The 20,094-nt window shown below is 38.4% G+C and overlaps 1 protein-coding gene across 2 annotated transcripts in view; it reads right to left on the bottom strand.

The window, feature by feature from the left end:
• Window positions 1–20,094, bottom strand: part of c38h10orf90 (chromosome 38 C10orf90 homolog) — a 200,704-nt gene that overhangs the window by 33,630 nt on the left and 146,980 nt on the right. For both annotated transcript variants that reach the window (XM_072557585.1, XM_072557586.1), the window contains exon 6: window positions 11,243–11,451. In XM_072557585.1, coding sequence (XP_072413686.1) covers window positions 11,243–11,451 — 209 coding nt within the window. The remainder of the gene's footprint in view (window positions 1–11,242; window positions 11,452–20,094) is intronic.

Below are 20,094 nucleotides of genomic sequence, written 5' to 3' on the forward strand. Positions count from 1 at the left end.
TATGCTTAGTAGCATAGAAGGTAAATTAGGTAAGTAAAACTAAATCTTCTTAATTAGAAAATAATAAAAAAAAGGACAGCAATGTATGAAAGAAAATAAATCGCTCAGCATTTCCAGTTTGTCAGGATTAATTACTTTCAAGGGCAACATGGTATAAGTAGTGTGATTTGTTTCATATATGATGAATAATGCAAGCAAAGCGAAAGGGACATAATTGGAAGGAAATGGATTCTGCAAAAAAGACATTACTGATGTTCTTCCATTTACATCTTAAAGGTAAGTCATCTGCCCCATGACAGTGTGCTCTGCATCCCAAGTGTCATCTCCCACAGAACTACTTATCCTGTTTTATAATGCAGCACACCATATTGTGTTGGAGCTATAGAATTCAATTAGGGAATGTTCAGAAATATTTATCCTGCAAGATTATGTTGGACTTAAACCATCAGCTAGTTTTTTAAATGACAAATTATGGTTTCAAATGTAATGTCACCTGGTTTTTCAAAATACTCTGTGAGGCAACAACATCTGATCTTCCCTGATTGGGAGCATGCACATGTAGCATCACTGTCGAAGGATCATTGAGGAATGATCTAACCACAGAGCAGCTGTCAGAAAATTACAGTAAACTGTGAGAGGAGTGTTTGGGTTTGCTATTGGCTGCAAACTAATTCTGAACATTGTTAAAATGAATTCAGAAAAAAACATTCTTTGCAACTAATTGCAAAATGGCATGAGAAAGAGCAGAGAATCAGCTCCCCCGCCCCCACCCCCTCTCCCCCCTCCCCCCACCCCCGCCCAACCCTTCCACCCCTACCACCACCACTACCAAATGTTAGTGACTAGCATTTAACATGACTTTAACTCTTCGGGTTTGATTTGCTTTGGGGTTAGGTGCTTTAATTTGGGATTTTGGGGTTGCTTTGGAGTTAGGTGCAGTGGAGGTTTATTAAACTGGCTCCAGGGACCAAGAACTTCAACAACTTGGAAACCCTGGAAAAACTGGGATTGATTAGCTTAAAATAGAAAAGACTGAGGAAAAATATAATAGAAGCTTTCTGAGAGTGTAATTAAGCATTAACTGTTTCCAGTGGGGAGAAAGGTCAGCAACTCATAGACACAGATTTAAAGAAATTAGTAAAAAAGATAGAGGTGATACATCTTAAAAAACAGAAACTATGATCACAAATCAGTAAGCAATGATAGAACAAATGCAAAAATAACAAATGACAGCAGACCTAGGCTTGAAAGGGAAAAAATTACAGCACCACGTGGAGAAAAACTGGGGTATGGGACTAATTCGATAGCTGGTGGTGAAATATGATGGTTGAGTACCTCCTCTTCTGATGTATGAAATGACTCAGTGGTAGCGCTCTAAGCTCTGAGTCAGAATGTCATAGTTTGAAGTACCATTGTAAAGACCTTACTTTCAGAGATACACCATTAAGGGGCTTGTAAAATATCCCTTGGCAGTGTTTGAAGAAGTCCAGGGAAAACCTCTGTCATCTTGACTAACACCATCAAATTTATCATCTGGCCATTATTTCATTACTATTCACGTGTCCTTGTTGTGAACAAATTGGTTTCTGTGTTTCCCTACATCATAATTCTTGAATGTTGTAAAAGTGTAATCTATTTATTTAAGTTCATATTTATTCTGTCTCCTCCTCACCTTTTATATTTTGCTAAGTGTTGGACTATCCAGCAACTGAATGAGAAAACAATTGAGGTTGGCCCCTACAACTTGCCAATTATAGTTTGGAATTGCATATTGGATGCAGCATAAAAATGTCTCCAATTGATGGGTGCACAGATTCTCTCTCTTGCTCAACAGCCCCTTCTACAATACAGCCAAGGCAGTGGTTTCACAAGATAAGCAATCCTGAAAATCAACCTTACTCCATTATTTGGCAATTTTTATAGGGAAATAGATATGTCGTGTTATAGTCCTGATAGGTAGTTGAAGGAAGAATCCTGAATTAGTCCTTATTGGAATGGACTCATTCAGTGTTATGATCTCTCAACACCTAAACTTTTAAGAAATCTTCAACTCAAGTTAATAGCTGAAAGCATGAATTCAAAATTACCCATTAAACTTTTAATGTAACAAAAGACTGAAATGAATGAATATCGGCAACCTTTACTTTAAACAACATAACTGAACACTTCTTTTTCTTTTAATACAACCAAAAGCACACTTCCGAAATATACTTTAGATTGTTCTTTAAATAGATATTAAATTCTCCCAAAACCAGACCAAGGTGACTCTTAAATCCTGGTGGCATGTTTATGTTCTTTTCCTTTGTCAGCATGAGAATGTTCAATCTCAGAACTGACTTTTACAGTAAAGTTTTTCTCCATCTGGAGATTGTTCTACTCATGCAAGATAGGCGAATCTTCCAAATTCATTTTAAAACTTCATGAATGCTTGCATCGTTGTAAGCCAAGATTTTATTGAAATGAGACAGAAGTGACAAGATTAATGGTGAGATCAAACACAGACAGGTGATCACTTTGCAGATCATCCTCAACTCTGTGCTTAAGAATGACCCCAATCATCCACTTGCCTCCCTTTTTAATTAACCACTTTGCACCCATCCTAATCATTTCATCCTAGGCCTGCTACAGTAAAATTTAATGCTAGCTGGAGAAGCAACACTTCATTTTCCGCTTAGTCATATAATTGCTTTGAGGATTGAGCTTCAAGTTCAACAATTTCAGAACACAAACACTGTTCTTCATCTTGATTACAGAACACTCCCCCTCTCCACCCTCCCAGCTGACCATGTCTTGTTTTTGTTCTCAGCTGAGTTTTCTCTTATTCACATCTATCATTTACACCCAAATTACATCTGTTTCTCTTTAACACAATTAGCACTCCCTATGTGTTTAGCTTTTAGCATGTTCAGCATTAATCCACTCACTCCTCCTCCTGTTCTGTCAACAGCACAAAAAACAGCCTCTTTCAGTTCTAAAGAGAAATCATATCAGACTCAAAACATTAACTTTATTTCTCTCCCCATAATTGCTGCTGGACCTGTTGAATTTCACCAGCATTTTCTGTTTTTTCTTATTTCACATTTCCAGCATCTGGAATATTTTGTTTTTACTGCAGGAATATAATTGCATCACAGCTGGATTTTTTTTTGTCCCAACACAATAAAGAAACCATCATTACAAGTTTGAAGGCCAAGGGCAGCAGCAGCAAACAAAATTAAACAGCAATCCAGAAGTTCCCACAATACAGAAAGCAAAAGAAAGAAAATAAAACTTATTCCCAAACTGTGAGTACCTTTGAGTTGACCAAGGTCATGTAGACAACCAATGGAATCATACCTGTCCTATCGAAAGGCTATTTCAAATTTGAAGGGTGTGAGGTAATCAACCCACACTGAACTTCAGAAAGCATGCCTTAACTCAAACAACAAAAAAAAAGTGGCTGCATTCAGGAACAGTGGACAGCCAACAGAACAAATTTCTAACTGAAAAATTGAAAAGGAACACCAAACACAATGCTGAAATACAGAAGGATGAACACTAAATCTTCCATCATAAACTAGAAAGCTGTGGATGGATAATCTGTGTTCGAGGCTTTTGAACAAAGGATGCATAGACCAACAAGTCGTGAATGTACTGATTGTAGTTGGTAATCATTTCAGTTGTATGACAATGTAGTTTTTTGCTATAAATTCTGTGTCCTATGATCTTATACTCCACAACCACCTGATGAAGGAGCAGTGCTCCAAAAGCTAGTGCTTCCAAATAAACCTGTTGGACTCTAACATGGTGTTGTGTATTTTGTAACTTTGTCCACCCCAGTCTAACACTGGCTCCTCCACATCTTATCTGAAAAGGACCAGAAAGATCTTGCAATCACATGGAACGTGTTAAAAGATTAGCTGCATGTAAGAATCAACTTTAGAATTCATCACTTAGAATTAATGTCCTGCAGGCAAAAGCCACAAGAGTCAACAAAGCAACTTGACAATATATGTCATTATAAGGGCAATAAAAGCAACTTTTCAGAGGCTAAACTGTGAACAGATAATGGAGTTGGTGATTGCCTCAACACCTATTAAAGAATTCCAAAAGATCTCTTGGAATAAAATAAAGGTATGGATTTATAGATTTACAGCATAGGTTTACTGTGAGCAGGTGGCAGAAAATATAGTCAATATAATATCTAAACCTCTGCCTAAAGATATACTCACATAAGATTCAAATACGAAAGAAGGTCACAGGAGTGACATTTTTCTGCAAGATGAACCCATGAATATTTAACAATTAGCCATAGAATTTATGGAAGTCAGTACCTTCAGAACGCCATTTGGAAAATATTGCTTCCAAAGGTAATGTTTTGGTTATTTCTTCAGTCAAGATCTGTTTCAACAACATATGGAAAAAAAACAGAAAATATGCTTTGATGTATATGCACCATTGCTGAAATTACAATAATGGGCAAAACCATCAAAGACAATAATTAAGACAATCTAAGTGATATTGGCACTACACATTCAGGTTGTGGAAACTATCCCACCCAAGGTAAATCAAGGATGTAAGACAAATACTTACTTTTTAAGGCAAAAACCTACAGACAAGTCTTGGATTGTTCAACTGTAATATGTTTCAAACTTATCTGACAAAGCATCATCATCGGCAATGTTCCTAAATAAAGATTTACCATATGTGTGGCAGGAGGACTATCATAGATTTGAATCTCTCAAATAAGCATTGTCATCAGAAAACTGCATCATGCAGTAGTGTGACCTAAGGAAGTAGGCATTCCAGGAAGTTGATGCTTTATGTGAAAAGGCAAGAGTGTGCATCATGCAAGAAGATAAACTAGTTGCATTTGAATTCAAAAGTTTATTGCAAGCACAATTCAATTATTCTAATATGGAGTGTGGAACACTTATTCTAGTATTCAGTATCATGAGCTCCCATATATACCCGTTCACTGAGCAAACTGGAAATTGATCACAAAACACTAGAAATCATTGGCTGACAAGTGCGCCATCTAGTCTACAATGACTTCTGATAAAATATAGGGATGTGACTTTGACATCAACTACAAACCTGGTACCAAAACGTTCACTTCACATACACGAGTAGTTTGCAAAACTCAAGCAAAGGATGTAGAAATTCCATTGGATTTACAAGTTAAAAACATGGGCATCAAGATGGAAGAAGTACTCAAAATCAATCTACTGCATTTTTGTCAGCACAAATGCAATCAGCTTCAAACGGAAACAAGAATGACCCATAAACTTTCCACGATGCCTTCAGTTATTATTGAAGCGAGACCTGAATACTGCTTTTGTCTTCCAATGGTGTATCCATATGTCTGAGACAGGAGGCCTGGGTTCATGTCCCATCTGCTCTAGAGGTAGAACATAGAACTGTACAACACAGGAATGGGCCCTTTGGCCCACCATTTTGTGCTGAACGTGATGCCAAATTAAACTAATCCTTTCTGCCTGCCTTTGGTCCATATCCCTCCACTACTCACATATTCATGTGCTTATCTGCAAGTCCCTTAAATGTGCCTATTGTATCTGCTTCTGTCAGCTACTCCAGACTCCTACCACTCTCTGTGTAAATAACTTGCCCCTCACTTCTCCTTTGAACTTTCGTGCTCTCACCTTAAATGTATGCGCACAACCATCAACCCTATTTATGCAATTCTTAATTTTATAAACTTGTACCTAGTCTCCTCTCAGCTTCCACTGCTCCAAAGGAAACAACCTGAGTTTTTCTAATGTCTTCTTATAACTCATTCCGTCTAATCCAAGCAGCATTCTGGGAAACCTCTTCTGCACCCTCTCCAATACTTCCACATCTTTCCTGTAACGTGGTGACCAGAATTAAATGCAATACTCTCAGGGTGGCCTAACCAAAGTCTTATAAAGCTGCAACATGCCATCCCTACCCTTATACTCAATTTACTGACCAATAAATACAAGCATGCCATATGCCTTCTTTACCACCATATGTAGTTGAGTGGTCACTTTCAGGGAACTATGCACTTGAACCCAAGATCCCTCTCTACATCAATATTGTTCAGGATCCTTTCATTAAGTGTATACTTTTCCTTTATATGTGATCTCCCACAGAGCAGCACCTTACATTCACCCAATTAGGGGCGACACGGTGGCTCAGTGGGTAGTACTGCTGCCTCACAGCACCAGGGTCCCAGGTTCAATTCTAGCCTCGGGCGACTGTCTGTGTAGAGTTTGCACATTCTCCCTGTGTCTGTGGGGGTTTCCTCCGGGTGCTCTGGTTTCCTCCCACAGTGCGAAGATATACAGGTTAGGTGAGTTGGCCATGCTAAATTGGCCATAGTGTTAGGTGCATTAGTCAGAGAAAAATAGGTCTGGGTGGGTTACTCTTCAGAGGGTCAGTGTGGACTGGTTGGGCTGAAGGGCCTGTTTCCACACTGTAGGGAATCAAATCTAATCTAATCTAAACTCCATCAGCCATTTCTCCAACCATTTTTGCAACTGATTTATATCCCACTGTATCCATTGACAACCTTCTATACTATTCACAACTCCATCAATCTTTGTATCATTTGCAAACTTACTAACACACCCATCTACATTTTCATTCAGGTACATCATAATATCTCTGGACGGGCTGATTAGAAAATATCTTGAAGGGTGGCCTGACACAATAAGAGGTGCCAGACACTCTCAGAGGCTTTTGGCTGTACAGGGATGAGCTTGGAGCTTCAAGAGGAATTATTATCAAAGGAAGACAAATACTTGTGCCAGAAACTTGCTATTAGGGCATGATGTTACTACCATAATAGGGATGTATAGGTACAGGTACAGGTATATCTCTTGGAAAAAAATATAGATAGGTTCAGAATTGTGGTTTGATAGAACATTTTTAATCTCCAGCTAAAAAATGTGAAGAAATTGCTAATGTACAAAGTTCAATTTTATCTGGATTCCCTCTAATCCTGCTGTAGTGTAAAGTGATACAGAAATCAAATGTTCCCCTAAGTGACCAAAAAGCAATTTTACAGCTATACTGAAATGTGAACTCCATTACTGAGCATCACAGGACTAATAACAGATAATGGAGTGTGAGTCATTTTCATATACTTGAGCAATTTTATTTTCGATATGATGAACAGTTAAATAGAAAATACATTATTTCATTCTGGGGAATAGTTCCATTTGTTGTACATTTTGCTCAGCTATTATAGGCAAATACTTCAAATTATTTTTCAACTTAATTACTATTAAAACTTTATTATAGAAAACTTGTCTTTTATTGTTGATGAGTTTCATGCAAAGATGTAAAAGGATTGTACTTAGTCTTAAAGACAAATCTAAGTTGCAAGATCCACAGCTTGAAGTTGTTTTATATTTGCATTATGTAACACTAAAAATGGGTTTAATTTGGCTATTACTTCTGTGGAAAGCTCCCAGTTTTGTCTGAGTCATCAAGGAAGTACTCAGCAGGGGTGATACCTTTGTCCTACTCTGAGAGATAAAATTTGAGATCCAATTATCCCAGTTATTCTTGTTCATGTAGAGGCTGAAATAACAATTAAAAAGGCTGAAGAATTATAGAAAACAGCAGTAGCCAAGTGTTGTAGGATAAATCCTTACCATTATTTGGTAGCTTTGCTACCATCATTCTCTTTCCTGGTAGGAAGACACAGACCCTATTTAGTCAGGTGTGGTAGAGGAAAACCACACAGTAGTCTAATGAGAAAAGGCTCTTGTCTTAAACAAGATGTAGTTTATTGCATGATATCAGCATGATACAAATTATACTGATGTTTTAGACATTGACAGAGAATATGAGGAAGACCCAGAATCATGAGCCTCTTTTCCACCAAGCCCAAATGACATCACCATTGTGGGTGATGCTTAAGACACCCTCACCATCAACACCTCAGATACCTAAACACTTTTGCAACAGAAAGTAAATCAAACTGCTTTAAAATATGCTTCCTCCATTGTTATACATAATCATCATTTTCTTGCCTCTCAGCTGTCTTGTGTTGAAGCATATGTCAAAACTCTCCACCTAGCAAAGTAATTTATTGTGCTACCTTGTAATTGCATTAAGTTTCTCACTTACAATTGCAATCCAATTTTTAGTTTTCACACAGGTAAAATTAAATGAGACTGTAGATATAGGATGAAGGTATTTGCTTAGATTTAAACCCAAATTTAAAAACAGTTGTCACATAGTGATTGTATCACTGAATCATCCTGGAGGGCAAGTTAACTTTTTTATCATCAGCTGCCTTGGAACAGAGAACAACGTTTTTAACTAAATGTCTTGCAAAGTGAAGGAATTTTCAATGCCACATAAGCAGGTGGATGGGAACAAGTACATGAGAAGGTTGCTGGTTGGAGGTGGTGAACAAACTGGAGGACTGCAGGCCTGTGAAAGAAAATTTGTCAATCTGAAGTGAATGAAAGCAGAGGCTTTGAGACGAAGTTCTGGGAGGTGGAATGGGTTGGAGGGGTGGAGGTTGTGGTGGACGTGGGGATTGTTGCTGACTGTAGAGATCCTTCAGGCAGGTAATGTTGGATGCAAGACATAGTTATTGTGGCTCACTTTGTGGATGTGACAAACCTGGAGGTGGTTGGTAGATTTTCAGTCACTGAAGCTGAATTACAATGAAGCTTGCAGCCTCAAGAACAAACTTAAACCCGTTACCAACCCATTTCCTTGCAGAAGTTTGGTCTCCCACCTAACTACCCATTTCAGTTATGGATGGATGAGCTCAAGTCATGAATTGACTTTTCATATTTCAGTCCCCCACTTGGCCCAAACTCACTCTGTTTTTTAAGTTAATTTCTTCCCTTGTGAGTGAAGCATGAAAATGAAACTCAAAATTATATTTTGAATATCTTAAATTTTAAAACAAACTGTGAGACATATAGATTACTAGCGTGATGGAGGATAACTGGTAGCAACAAGGTATAAAGAAACTATTGGCTCTGTTTAACTGCCATTTACTTGGTGAGCAAGTACTCATGTGAATTGTAAATTTAACTGAGGCAGAAATGAGGCTGGAGAATTTTATTTACTGGGCATTTAAATCCAATTCAAGTCAGACATCATCTGGAAGCAGTGGAACAGTCGGAGGCCTACAAAACATCAAGAATCAGGGGCCATTCCTCAGGGGCCTTGAAAATAGGAAAGGGAGCCAGTTCATGCTAGGGCTTGTCTACATTTTCCATATGGAGTCCAATGAACAGCTTTGCTCCCTTAGACCCTAGGAGGAAAGTAAATAAAATATTGAAAACACTTGTTGGTTTCTTTTCACCCTGATCTTTTACACCTCCAGGTGGGTTTTGTGAAATTTCCTGTGGTGCAGTGGTAATGTCCCTAACTTTGGGTTAGGTTGTCCTAATTCAAAGTGCCATAATGTCTTGGAAGGCATTAATCAAAAAAGAAGTCAAGGGTCTTATGTACAGTCTGGCTCAAGTCTCATCTGCCTTGGAGGTGTGTAATAATATGTCCAAACAGGTTGATTAAAAATCATTTTAAGGTTTGACAAAAGATTAAGTGTTGTTAATATCCAAATTCATTTAAACGTTGCAGAGTAGAAATATTGAGAAAGTGTTTAGAGACTCTGAAGCCTAAAGTAATGTTCTGCTGCAAGGGGCATTGATAGCCTGTTATTAATTAATCCCTCAAAGTTGCCACCCAAGTGGATAGGGTTGTTAAGAAAGCATATGGTGTTTCGGCTTTCATTAACAGGGGGATCGAGTTTAAGAGCCGCGAGGTTTTGCTGCAGCTCTACAAATCTCTGGCGAGACCACACTTGGAATATTGTGTCCAGTTCTGGTTGCCCTACTATAGGAGAGATACAGAGGCTTTGGAGAGGGTGCAAAGAAGGTTTACCAGGATGCTGCCTTGACTGGAGGGCTTGCCTTATGAAGAAAGGTTGAATGAGCTCGGATTTTTCTCTCTGGAAAGAAGGAGGAAGAGAAGAGACCTGATCAAGGTGTACAAAATAATGAGTGGAATAGATAGAGTCAGAGACATCAGAGATAGGTTCTTTACGCAGAGAGTTGTGAATGCATGGAATGTGTTGCCAGCTGTGGTGGTGGAAGCAGAGTCACTGGGGACATTTAAGCGGCTGCTAGACATGCACATAGATAGCAATGAGTTGAGGAGTGCTTGGGTTAATTTACTATATTTTACATTAGGATTAAACCTCAGCACACCATCATGGGCCAAAGGCCCTATTCTGTGCTGTACTTTTCTATGTTCTATTAATAAATATTGATGATTTTCTTTCATGGACTTGGGTATACTGAAATGTGTTTTCATCTTATATGTCAAAACCAACAAAGAGAGGAAATATTCATACCATCAATCTGTGTTTCAATCAAATTCATTATCTTTCATGATCTTTTAGAGGTGAAACAACTATTCACCAACACACTACACAAACAATGAAAGCATTTCTCACCAAATTTCACCAACAAATCACTTCTCTTCCTTCTTCTCTCTAGGTGTGAACAGTTCCAAAGCATCAATCACCCTTTATTCTTTATAAAACAGGATATTATTCCTGTGCGAGTTTTGACAGTATGAGTTGGAAGACTGTTCAGGTTAAGGGTATCACAGCCTATTCCAATCCTATTCATATTATGCATTCCTACTTGGGTTACTTGATAATGATCAGGGGCAATAACATTGTACAACCAACATTTCCCTCTTTGTAAAACATGGATTAAACACTGATTGGAGAAACCTGGAATCAGGAAGGTTCATCAGTTTATTAATAAACTCACCCTTATACATTTTGAAAAACAAAATATCCTGGACCAACAATGTTCAGTTTGAAATGGTGACAAAAATATATCATCATGAAATTAGAAAAATTCCAACTTCATCATGTGAAACAAGCCTGGTGAAGAACGGATAATAGTTCTACTGTATACTTTTTCAATCTGTTAATTTAAAATACTTTGCTTTGACAAGAGAGATACTAAACATTTTTTTTCAATGTAGGGGGTCTAAATCATAGCAAAACTATTTCCGCCAGCTTATTTTCTTTAACTTCACAAACTGCATTTAGGAACATGGTTTAACATTTTAGCACAAAACTATTCCACTGTGGTTTTTTAAATTGAGCAATTCACATACCAGCACTGTGCATCATCCTTCAACAGAGCACAGGCTATAATATCAAACCATTTCTCCTTTTTTATTGCTGTATCTAGTAACAGTAATAGGGTTTAAAGCCTCTTACCCGCAATGTGAGTAGTTGCAATGTGGTTTTCTCACACTCAGTGTTGAGCTGTGACTGGCTAATGTTATTGTTTTCACCTTGATGTACAAGGGGAGATCTGGTTGTAGACTTTGCTTTCATTCTGAAGGTGGATTTTTGTCTTCCTTGTTTCACAATGTCTTTCCTCTTTCCAATTAAATCAACATGATTGTTGGGAAATGTTATATCATCTGTAAAGAAAAATCTCACATTAATTCAGTCATTTGTTGTTATTTGAAACAAAGCCAGAAATTGTTGGAAAAGCACAGCAGTTTGGCAGCATCTGTGGAGAGAAATCAGAGTAAACATTCCGGATCCAGTGACCCTTCCTCAGAATATTCTCAGAACATTTTCAGAACATTTGTTCTGAGTAAAGGTCACAGGACCCAAAATGTTGACTCTGATTTCTGTCCATAAATGCTGCTAGACCTGCTGAGCTTTTCCAGCAATTTCTGTATTTATTTCTGATTCCCAGCATCCATAGTCATTTTGATTTTTGTTAAGTGCTGTTATTTTATCTCTGATGGTAAAGTGTAAACTGTTTGATAGATAGAAACTTTAAAATATAATGTCAGAGGCTGTATTTCATCAATAAAAAAATGACAATATAAAATACAAAATAAAATTCACCCAATTTTTGGAAAAGCTGGTACATTTTGATCATTGCTTCACAGGTTTAATCATTTGCCTAGCATTCTGAGCAGCTCTGCATCTTTCTTTGATAAATACTAGTATTTTGCCTTTTGTTGGCTAAGTTCACTATGTGCAGGTTTCCCAACAAAACGGCTTCTGGAGTTAGATTAGTATCCTGACGGTCACATTGAAAGTAGTGTTAAGCTGAAGGACAACGTTTGGGGTGTGAGAACTAAAATGCAAAACATAAGTGCATTGAGAAGTTGGCTCTTATCCATCAACTTCCAGGGTTAGCACTATGTTGTGTTTGAATTTCTTACATAAAAAAATGATATTTTCTAATTAAACTATTCAGAGATCGTATTCCACACCTCTGAAGGACTCCCTGCAGAATGCAGACTCCCTGCTACAGAGGTGGGAATACTACCATTGCATCACAAGAGCCCCTACAAGAATATTCTAAACTGCTATTATCATGATCACCAGCACAATGTGTGATATAATAATACCATGACTTATATCCATCGATGAGCAGAAGAACGAGGAGTCAGATATGTGCAATAGTTTCACAGTTAACTTGATCCAGATTCAAATAAATAACCCATACTTTTGTTTATCAACCCTTGTCACCTGATTGGTATATTTTCTTGAAACAGAGACAAATATAACATTGTGGGAGCTGAGGTTTGGAAAGTTTGACACAGAAGGTACAAACATTTCAACAAGACCACTTCAAAAACTCCTAGGTTACAAGATGAAAGTAAAACTGTAAAGGGATGCAAACACAAAAACATTTTACTGAGTAGGTACAGTTTACAATTTATTCATATTTCTTCCAGCTTTGGCACAATAATGACATGATGATATTCATAAATACATCCAAAACTAACCATTTTTCAAAAATATATGCAAAGCATCTGGTATTAGAGGCCAATGGAAGCACCAATGTAAAAAGGAAAGGCTAAAACAAGTGTTTGATGTAGCAAGAAGCCACAGCCACAGGACAGACAGGCCCAGGATTCCATTCAACTAAGAGCATTTGGCATCAAAACATGTTCTATGAAATATCGAGCCAAATTGTATGGCGCTATCCTTGAAACTGTTGAAAAGTGTGGTGCTGGAAAGGCACAGCAGGTCAGGTAGCATCCGAGGATTCCTAATGAAGAGCTCATGCTTGAAATGTCGAGTCTCCTGGATGCTGTCTGATAGCTGTGTTTTCTCAGCACCACACTTTTCAATGGTTTCAAGGATAATGCAGCATTGTACCTGTGTGCAGATACGACCCCCATCAATCTTTCAGGTAAGTGTAGCATTCAAATTCAGAATAAGACCAAAGTTAAACTTGATAAGATGGAGAGGGATATAAAGTTCTGAAAAGTTTAACATCACACAAATTGGTATAGCTCCCTCATGAGTGTCAGTAAGATAGATATCTCTATGAACATTTGTTTAGACACAAGGTGCCAAAATATGTCAAAGAGTCAAGATTAGAGTAGTGCTGGAAAAGCATTACTCTAATTTGCTTTATCCCTCATTCCTGAAGAATGTGTGTGGTATGGGATAGTCAGCACTTGTATTTCTATATTACAAACTGTATATATTAACCTTTATTGCATTTTTATTAAATAAGTTTTGGTTTTGATAATAAATCAATAACTGTGTTTATTGGAAATTCTGGGTCATCAATATTATTGTTTTTAAATCTACTTTTAGATAGGGCATCTTAGTAAGCTATAAAAGCATTGTTATTTTATGTTGTGACCTATTGCATTGTGGGATGAGAGTAATATTGCATTCCTCCAATCTTTGTTGAAACAACATTAAACTTAAGCATTTTGGGCGATATAACGTTAAGTATTGCAGTTAGAAATACACAACCATCTTGTGCTTCAACAACAATGAGGAAAGTGACTGATGGATGTTCCAGAGGTTAATAAAATTTTGCTATACAGTTAAGAACTTGGGGTATCTTAAGGAGTCAACTTTAAGAGAATGCAAGCTGTAATCTCAGGGCTCATTTGACCTGAAATCCCCCAACACTTGCACCAAACACACTTGGGAATTGATTAATTGGACAGGGAGATGGTGTATTAGCCAAAACTCTGTCAAGAGATATGGCTGCAAATGAGTGCAAGATATGTCAACCTTCATATCTAGAAACACTACTGCCTCATGTAATACCCATACATCCATAGTCTAGACTTGTAACTGATTGATTTAGTAAGAGTAGAATGATTTCTTGGCTGTGATGCATGATTTTCTTCCAAATTTCTGTCAATTATTACAAATTTAGTGTTTCTTTTACAGACTAATTAAGTTCAATCACTGAAGGTAGTCTCTGACAACTGACCCTAATACACAGGGTGATCCTGTAAAATGGGGTGCAAGAACTGAGAGTCGGAGATTGTGGTGCTGGAAAAGCACAGCAGGTCAGGCAGCATCTGAGGAGTAGGAGGGTCAACATTTTGCGCAAATGCCCTTCATCAGGAATGAGGCTATGAGCCAAGGGGGTGGTGAAATAAATGGGAGGGGGTAGGGCTGGGGGTGGGGGGGGGGGAAAGTAGCTGAGTGTGCAATAGGAAACTGGTGAAATCCACATTGATGCCTTGGAGTTGGAGGGTCCCAACGGGGAAGATGAGGCATTCTTCCTCCAGGTATCGGATGGTTAGGGAGTGGTGATGGAGGATGCCCAGGACCAGCATGTCCTTGGTGGAGTGGGAGGAGGAGTTGAAGTGCTTGGCCACAGGGCGGTGGGGTGATTGGTGTGGGTGTCCCAGAGATGTTCTTTGAAGCGCTCTGCAAGTAGGCATCCTGTCTCCTCAGCATAGAGGAGATTGCATTGGGAGCAATGGATACAGTAAATGACATGTGTAGAAGTGTGGGTGAAACTTTGATGGATGTGGAAGGTTCTTTTGGAGTCAACTTGTCATGTTTGGCTCAAAAATGATACTTCCAAACTAGACCATTCGGAGTTAATCATTCAGGATTAATTGGATGTGAAAATGAACAATTGATAAAAGTGGAAAATTACATAGAGAGCAGTCCTAGTGCAAACGAAAACAGCTTGTTTTGACTGTAGTGTATAATCTTGATTGTCTATGGGAACCATTCTTTTATGGAGTTAACATGGAACAATCTGGAGATGTTTTCAGCTTGTTTTCTGGTCAATGGAATGTCTGATAAAGTACTGAAAGTACTATGAAATGGTGATACCGCTCGTAACCAGAATACTATTAATATTGGAGACTTTTCCTCACAGGGAGAACTTTACACCACAGGGACACTTCACCATCAGACTGTGTTTGTGAGACCGACGCTGTGGACTTTCACCAATGGATTGTGACCAGTGTCGTGAAAATTAAGACAGAGCTCCAAGTGGTAGCTGCCACTCAGCAGTCTCTGACGGGCAGAAGGCAGTGAGATTTGCTTGTTGAATATTTCTAAAGTAGTTTAAGCTAATAGATTCACTCGTTAGTTTACATATGTCTGAACTCAATTAACCTAATACATTCGCTTCATATCAAAGTGACTTCTTGTATTCATTTTGATTAGGCCTTAAAGTATTAGGCACTATTAGCCCAATAATGCACCATTTCATCACTATATTATCCCAGATCTAATTGAAAGGTGGAATGTATAGTTCAAACCATAAATTCTTCAAGTATGAAATGCCAACGAAGAAACATAATCCAAATATAGCCATTCTACATCTTACAGTGGCACTGCTCAGTATGTTTTCTTAATCTGCAGACTTACTATTCAGCAGACAATGCAGAGATGCCTCCGCACCACCACACATTGATACATCCAGGAATACAAATTGTTTAAATAAAAAAACAGAGCAAGAAGAAAGATGCCCATTACTGTCATGAGAGTAATGACCTCACCCACTTGAATATCAGACAAAAGATTTGAGTACAACATCAGCTGATGACACTGAGAATGCAGGAGAAATAATCAGCAGATGCTCAGAACAAAGGTTGTGTCATGTACATACATCTGATGATATAGGAGTGCAATATAACAAATGCCAAATCAGAACAATATGACAACCAGAAACTCTATGCAAATAGAAAACAGTCGAAGACATAACACCAACCAAGCACTCCCAAGTCTGTTGTGTTTTGGAGACTCATAAATGTATTGCTATTATCTAATAGTTTATTCAATCATAACACTATTTTCTCTCATTTTTATGTTAGTAGCTTGAGGGAAAAATTATAGTTAAAAGACTTGTGAACATAGTAATTAGGAGTAGTTGGCTATTAGGTTTCTCAAACTTGCTCTGCCATTCAACAAGATCACGGCAGTCTCTATTATGGCCTCAACTCCACTTTCTATATATTGGGCTATTATTCTTCTGGGGGAAGGTGAATAGCTAGACATTAAGAGCTACATTGCTTTCACTGGCAGACAGATGAGGTCTTGAAAGCAGACTTTTGGGAGAAAAGAATGAGATTAAAAAGTAGGGTCTCAAAAGGAGTAATCTCAGAATACCACATGGCAGTGATTAATTGAAAACATGTGGCTGGAGAACTAATATAGGAGGGAGGACATCAGATTTCTGAGACATTAGGGCAAGTTTTGGGTAGGTAGGATCTGTGTAAGATTGTTAGTTTGCACCTTAACGACCAGGACAACCATCCTTTCAGGGAGGTTTGCTAGTGTTGACAGGGAAGATTTAAACAGGGTTTGAAGGTGAATGGGCACCTCACAGGGAGAACTTTACACCATAGGGACACTTCACCATCAGACTGTGTTTGTGAGACCGGCGCTGTGGACTTTCACCAATGGATTGTGACCAGTGTCGTGAAAATTAAGACAGAGCTCCAAGTGGTAGCTGCCACTCAGCAGTCTCTGATGGCAGAAGGCAGTGAGATTTGCTTGTTGAATATTTCTAAAGTAGTTTAAGCTAATAGATTCACTCATTAGTTTCCATATATCTGAGATGGAGCTCAGATTAGACGGTGCAAACTGGTAACAGGAAGTAGAAGCCTAGTACGCAAACTTAGGCAGATGAAGTGAAGGTAAGTATCAAATCGGATCAGAATGCAGAATACTGCTAACATGACATTGTTAAGGGCACTTTATCTGAATGTATATATCATTTGTTATTTGGTCGATGACTTGAAGGCACAAATAGAGTTAAATGGGCATGATTTCATTTTTATTAAAGGAGAACTGATAGGTGTGGTATATTTAGAATTTCAACTTTGGTTTATGGGGCAGTTAGGTAGAACAGTATTGAAGTGCGTAGTAAGCGTGAGAGAGTTTATTGGCAGTCATCACCACTGTAGTGTCTGCAGGGGAGCATAGGGGATCCACACATGCATCAATGAATTGTAAGGTCAAGGTTTAGTGTAAGGAGGACATTTGGGAGGCAAAGTTCAATGCAGTGGGCCTCCACATGGAGGAGACAGATGGAAATGGGCAGTTGAGATAGACTGAGGAAAAAGGGAACATTTAAGCTCTGGAGGAGTACTTAGCAATCAAATTGAGCCAAGTGATGACAGTGTGCATCATGAACTGCAGTCCTGCCATCACTCGCCATTCTCTAAATGCAAAATGCAAATGGAAAATAGATGGGAGAATGTGCTGGGTGTGCAGAGTCAGTGCTAGGTTTATGGACAGAATAGTAGGATCCATGTCTGCTGAATGACAGGATATTGAAGGGTGCATTTGCAACTCCTGCTTCATTTCAGTTGCAATCATATCTTCACTCATTTGCAATGCGTGCATAGTGAACATGCTAAAGTTTTGAATGCTGCCATTAATAATTGCAGAGTTAACATTGGTATCACATTGATGCATAAGTTAGTGGCAATGACAACAAAAGAGGAAAATTCTTGTGAAAAGAATCCCATCAAGTGTGAAACTTCCAAGGATGCTGTGGGAGAACAGAAACATCACTTCATCATACGTTGTGTAAGTATAACAATGGAAACTCCTGAATGGACTGGAAACTTGAATGATTGACTTGGTCTGGATTGGGAAGGGAGTCAAAGTGCAGCTTTTCTGATAAAATGTATTAGTCACTCAGCCAGCACAGTATCTTCAACCAACTGCTGGACATGCCAGAGCCATGGTGCAGGAGACAGCTGAGTTCCTGAAAGTGTGATTCCATTGCTTGGACTGCTTTGGAGGTGGGGGTTGGGTGTTGGGGTTTCCAGTATAGTCCAGAAAGAGTGTACTGCATCTTCCTAGTGTGCTGGGTTCTGCACAATTGGACCTGGCAATGAGCTGATGCACTGAATGCTCAGGAATGGGGAATAGAAGCAGTCTTCCAAGGGGGTATACAATGACACTCAGGAGGAGGAAGCTCTCCTTGTCCATTACAAAACTCAGCTGCATGGATCACTATAAGCCAGACAGGACTTCACTGATTCACTGATGAGAGCTGGTTGCAGCAAGCTATCATGGATTGTAAAACAATCATTCATCTTGATGTCGGCATTTGGTTTACATTGTGGGGTCAAACTGTAGCGTCTAACTATTCCATTTACGTTTACTTTTGTTGGCTGTAAAATCTCATCTTTGGAATTATCCAACTGCTTGCCTGTATGTGATGTTCCCTAATGGACAGTGACTCCTTGTGGTTCTTCAGTTGGCACTAGGGACACAGGGGTGGCAGCTTAGCATGGGTGTTTAAGTGCTATGTAGCTAAGGTAAACTATGGTGGCTAAATAGTAATTAGGGTGAGACAATGGGGCTGCATGTACAAGGAAGTGTCAGCCATGCTGGTTAGGTCTCATGAGCTGTGTGGCTTTGTGGCTGCTGTGCCATTACATTACTGTTGCGTGGGAACGGCTGCTTATGATGCTGGTCTTTCATCACTCCATTGAGTAGCCAATTATTCAGGAAATAGTGTATGGTAAGATTAGAAAAATTGGCTGAGAGGGATGCCATGGAGTGATGAAAGGTAGGTACTTAACAATGTGAATTTGGTAAGATTTGGCAAGAAATCTTGCTAAGTCAATGTAATGAAAAACCCTTCAACAAACTCAATGCAACTGCATTTAGCCAAAAAGAATAAGCCCATTATTTTACACAATACCTAGATGTTATCTCAATAACATAGAGTCATACAGCAGGGGAGAGTTCAAGACTAAGGGTCTTTTTTTTAAGGTGAGAGGAGAGAGATTTAAAAAGGACATTAGCAGCAATATTTTTACACAGACAGTGGTTTGTATGTGGAATAAACAGCTAGAGGAAGTAGTGGATGCAGATAGAGTTACAACATTTAAAAGACATTTGGATAAGTACATGAACAGGAAAGATTTGGTGGGATAGGGCCAAATGCAAGCAAATGTGATTATTTTGGTTTGGAACATGGTCAACTCCAGCAAAAAATCCCTATTTTTATGTTCCTTTCCCCTTGCAATGAATGATAACATTTCATTGGCCTTCCTGGTTGCTTAACTTGCATGACAAAACTTTATTCATTCGTATACCAGGACACCCAGATTCCTCTGGTCCTCAAAATTTTGCAATCTCACTCCATTTAAGTAATATTCTGCTTTCCTATTTTTCCTGACAAAGTGGACGAGTTCACATGTTCTCACATCATCCTCCATTAGCCATTTTTGTCCATTCGTTAAAGCTATCCAAATCCCTTTTTGTCCTGATAACTTAGTTTCCTACCTATCTTGAGTAAACTGAGCAATCATGAATTCAATTACGTTATTCAAGTATAGATTGTGCTTTAGATTGTAAACGGCTGATGCTCCTACCCTGGTTTATGCAACACTCCATTGATTCCATTTTGCCAACTCAAAAATTACCCTTTATCCTCTACTCTCCATTTCCTAGCCAACCAATTCTCAATTCATGATAATATATTAACCTGTTTACCATTGATTCTTATGAACAACATTTAATGTAATGCATTGTCAAATGCCTTTTGGAAATGTAATCATATCATGTAGGTTCCTCTTGATCAATGGTATTGCTGCTTCTTCAAAGAATTCTAATAAATTAGTTAAACATGATTTCCTTTTACAAAACCACAAAGAAAACCCTACAACAATTAGGCAGAGTCTAATATAACATCTGATATAACATCTTTACTAATACATTCTAGAATTACTATCATTAAATGAATTGAAACACCAATTTGAATCACAGTTTGGACATCCCATTGCAAAGCAAACTTCAATCTATTGTTAGGATCTTGACAAAGTGAGGCCCAAATGAGGCTGGGA

The sequence above is a fragment of the Chiloscyllium punctatum genome, chromosome 38, assembly GCF_047496795.1.
Source record: "Chiloscyllium punctatum isolate Juve2018m chromosome 38, sChiPun1.3, whole genome shotgun sequence".
NCBI classification, from domain to species: Eukaryota; Metazoa; Chordata; class Chondrichthyes; order Orectolobiformes; family Hemiscylliidae; genus Chiloscyllium; species Chiloscyllium punctatum.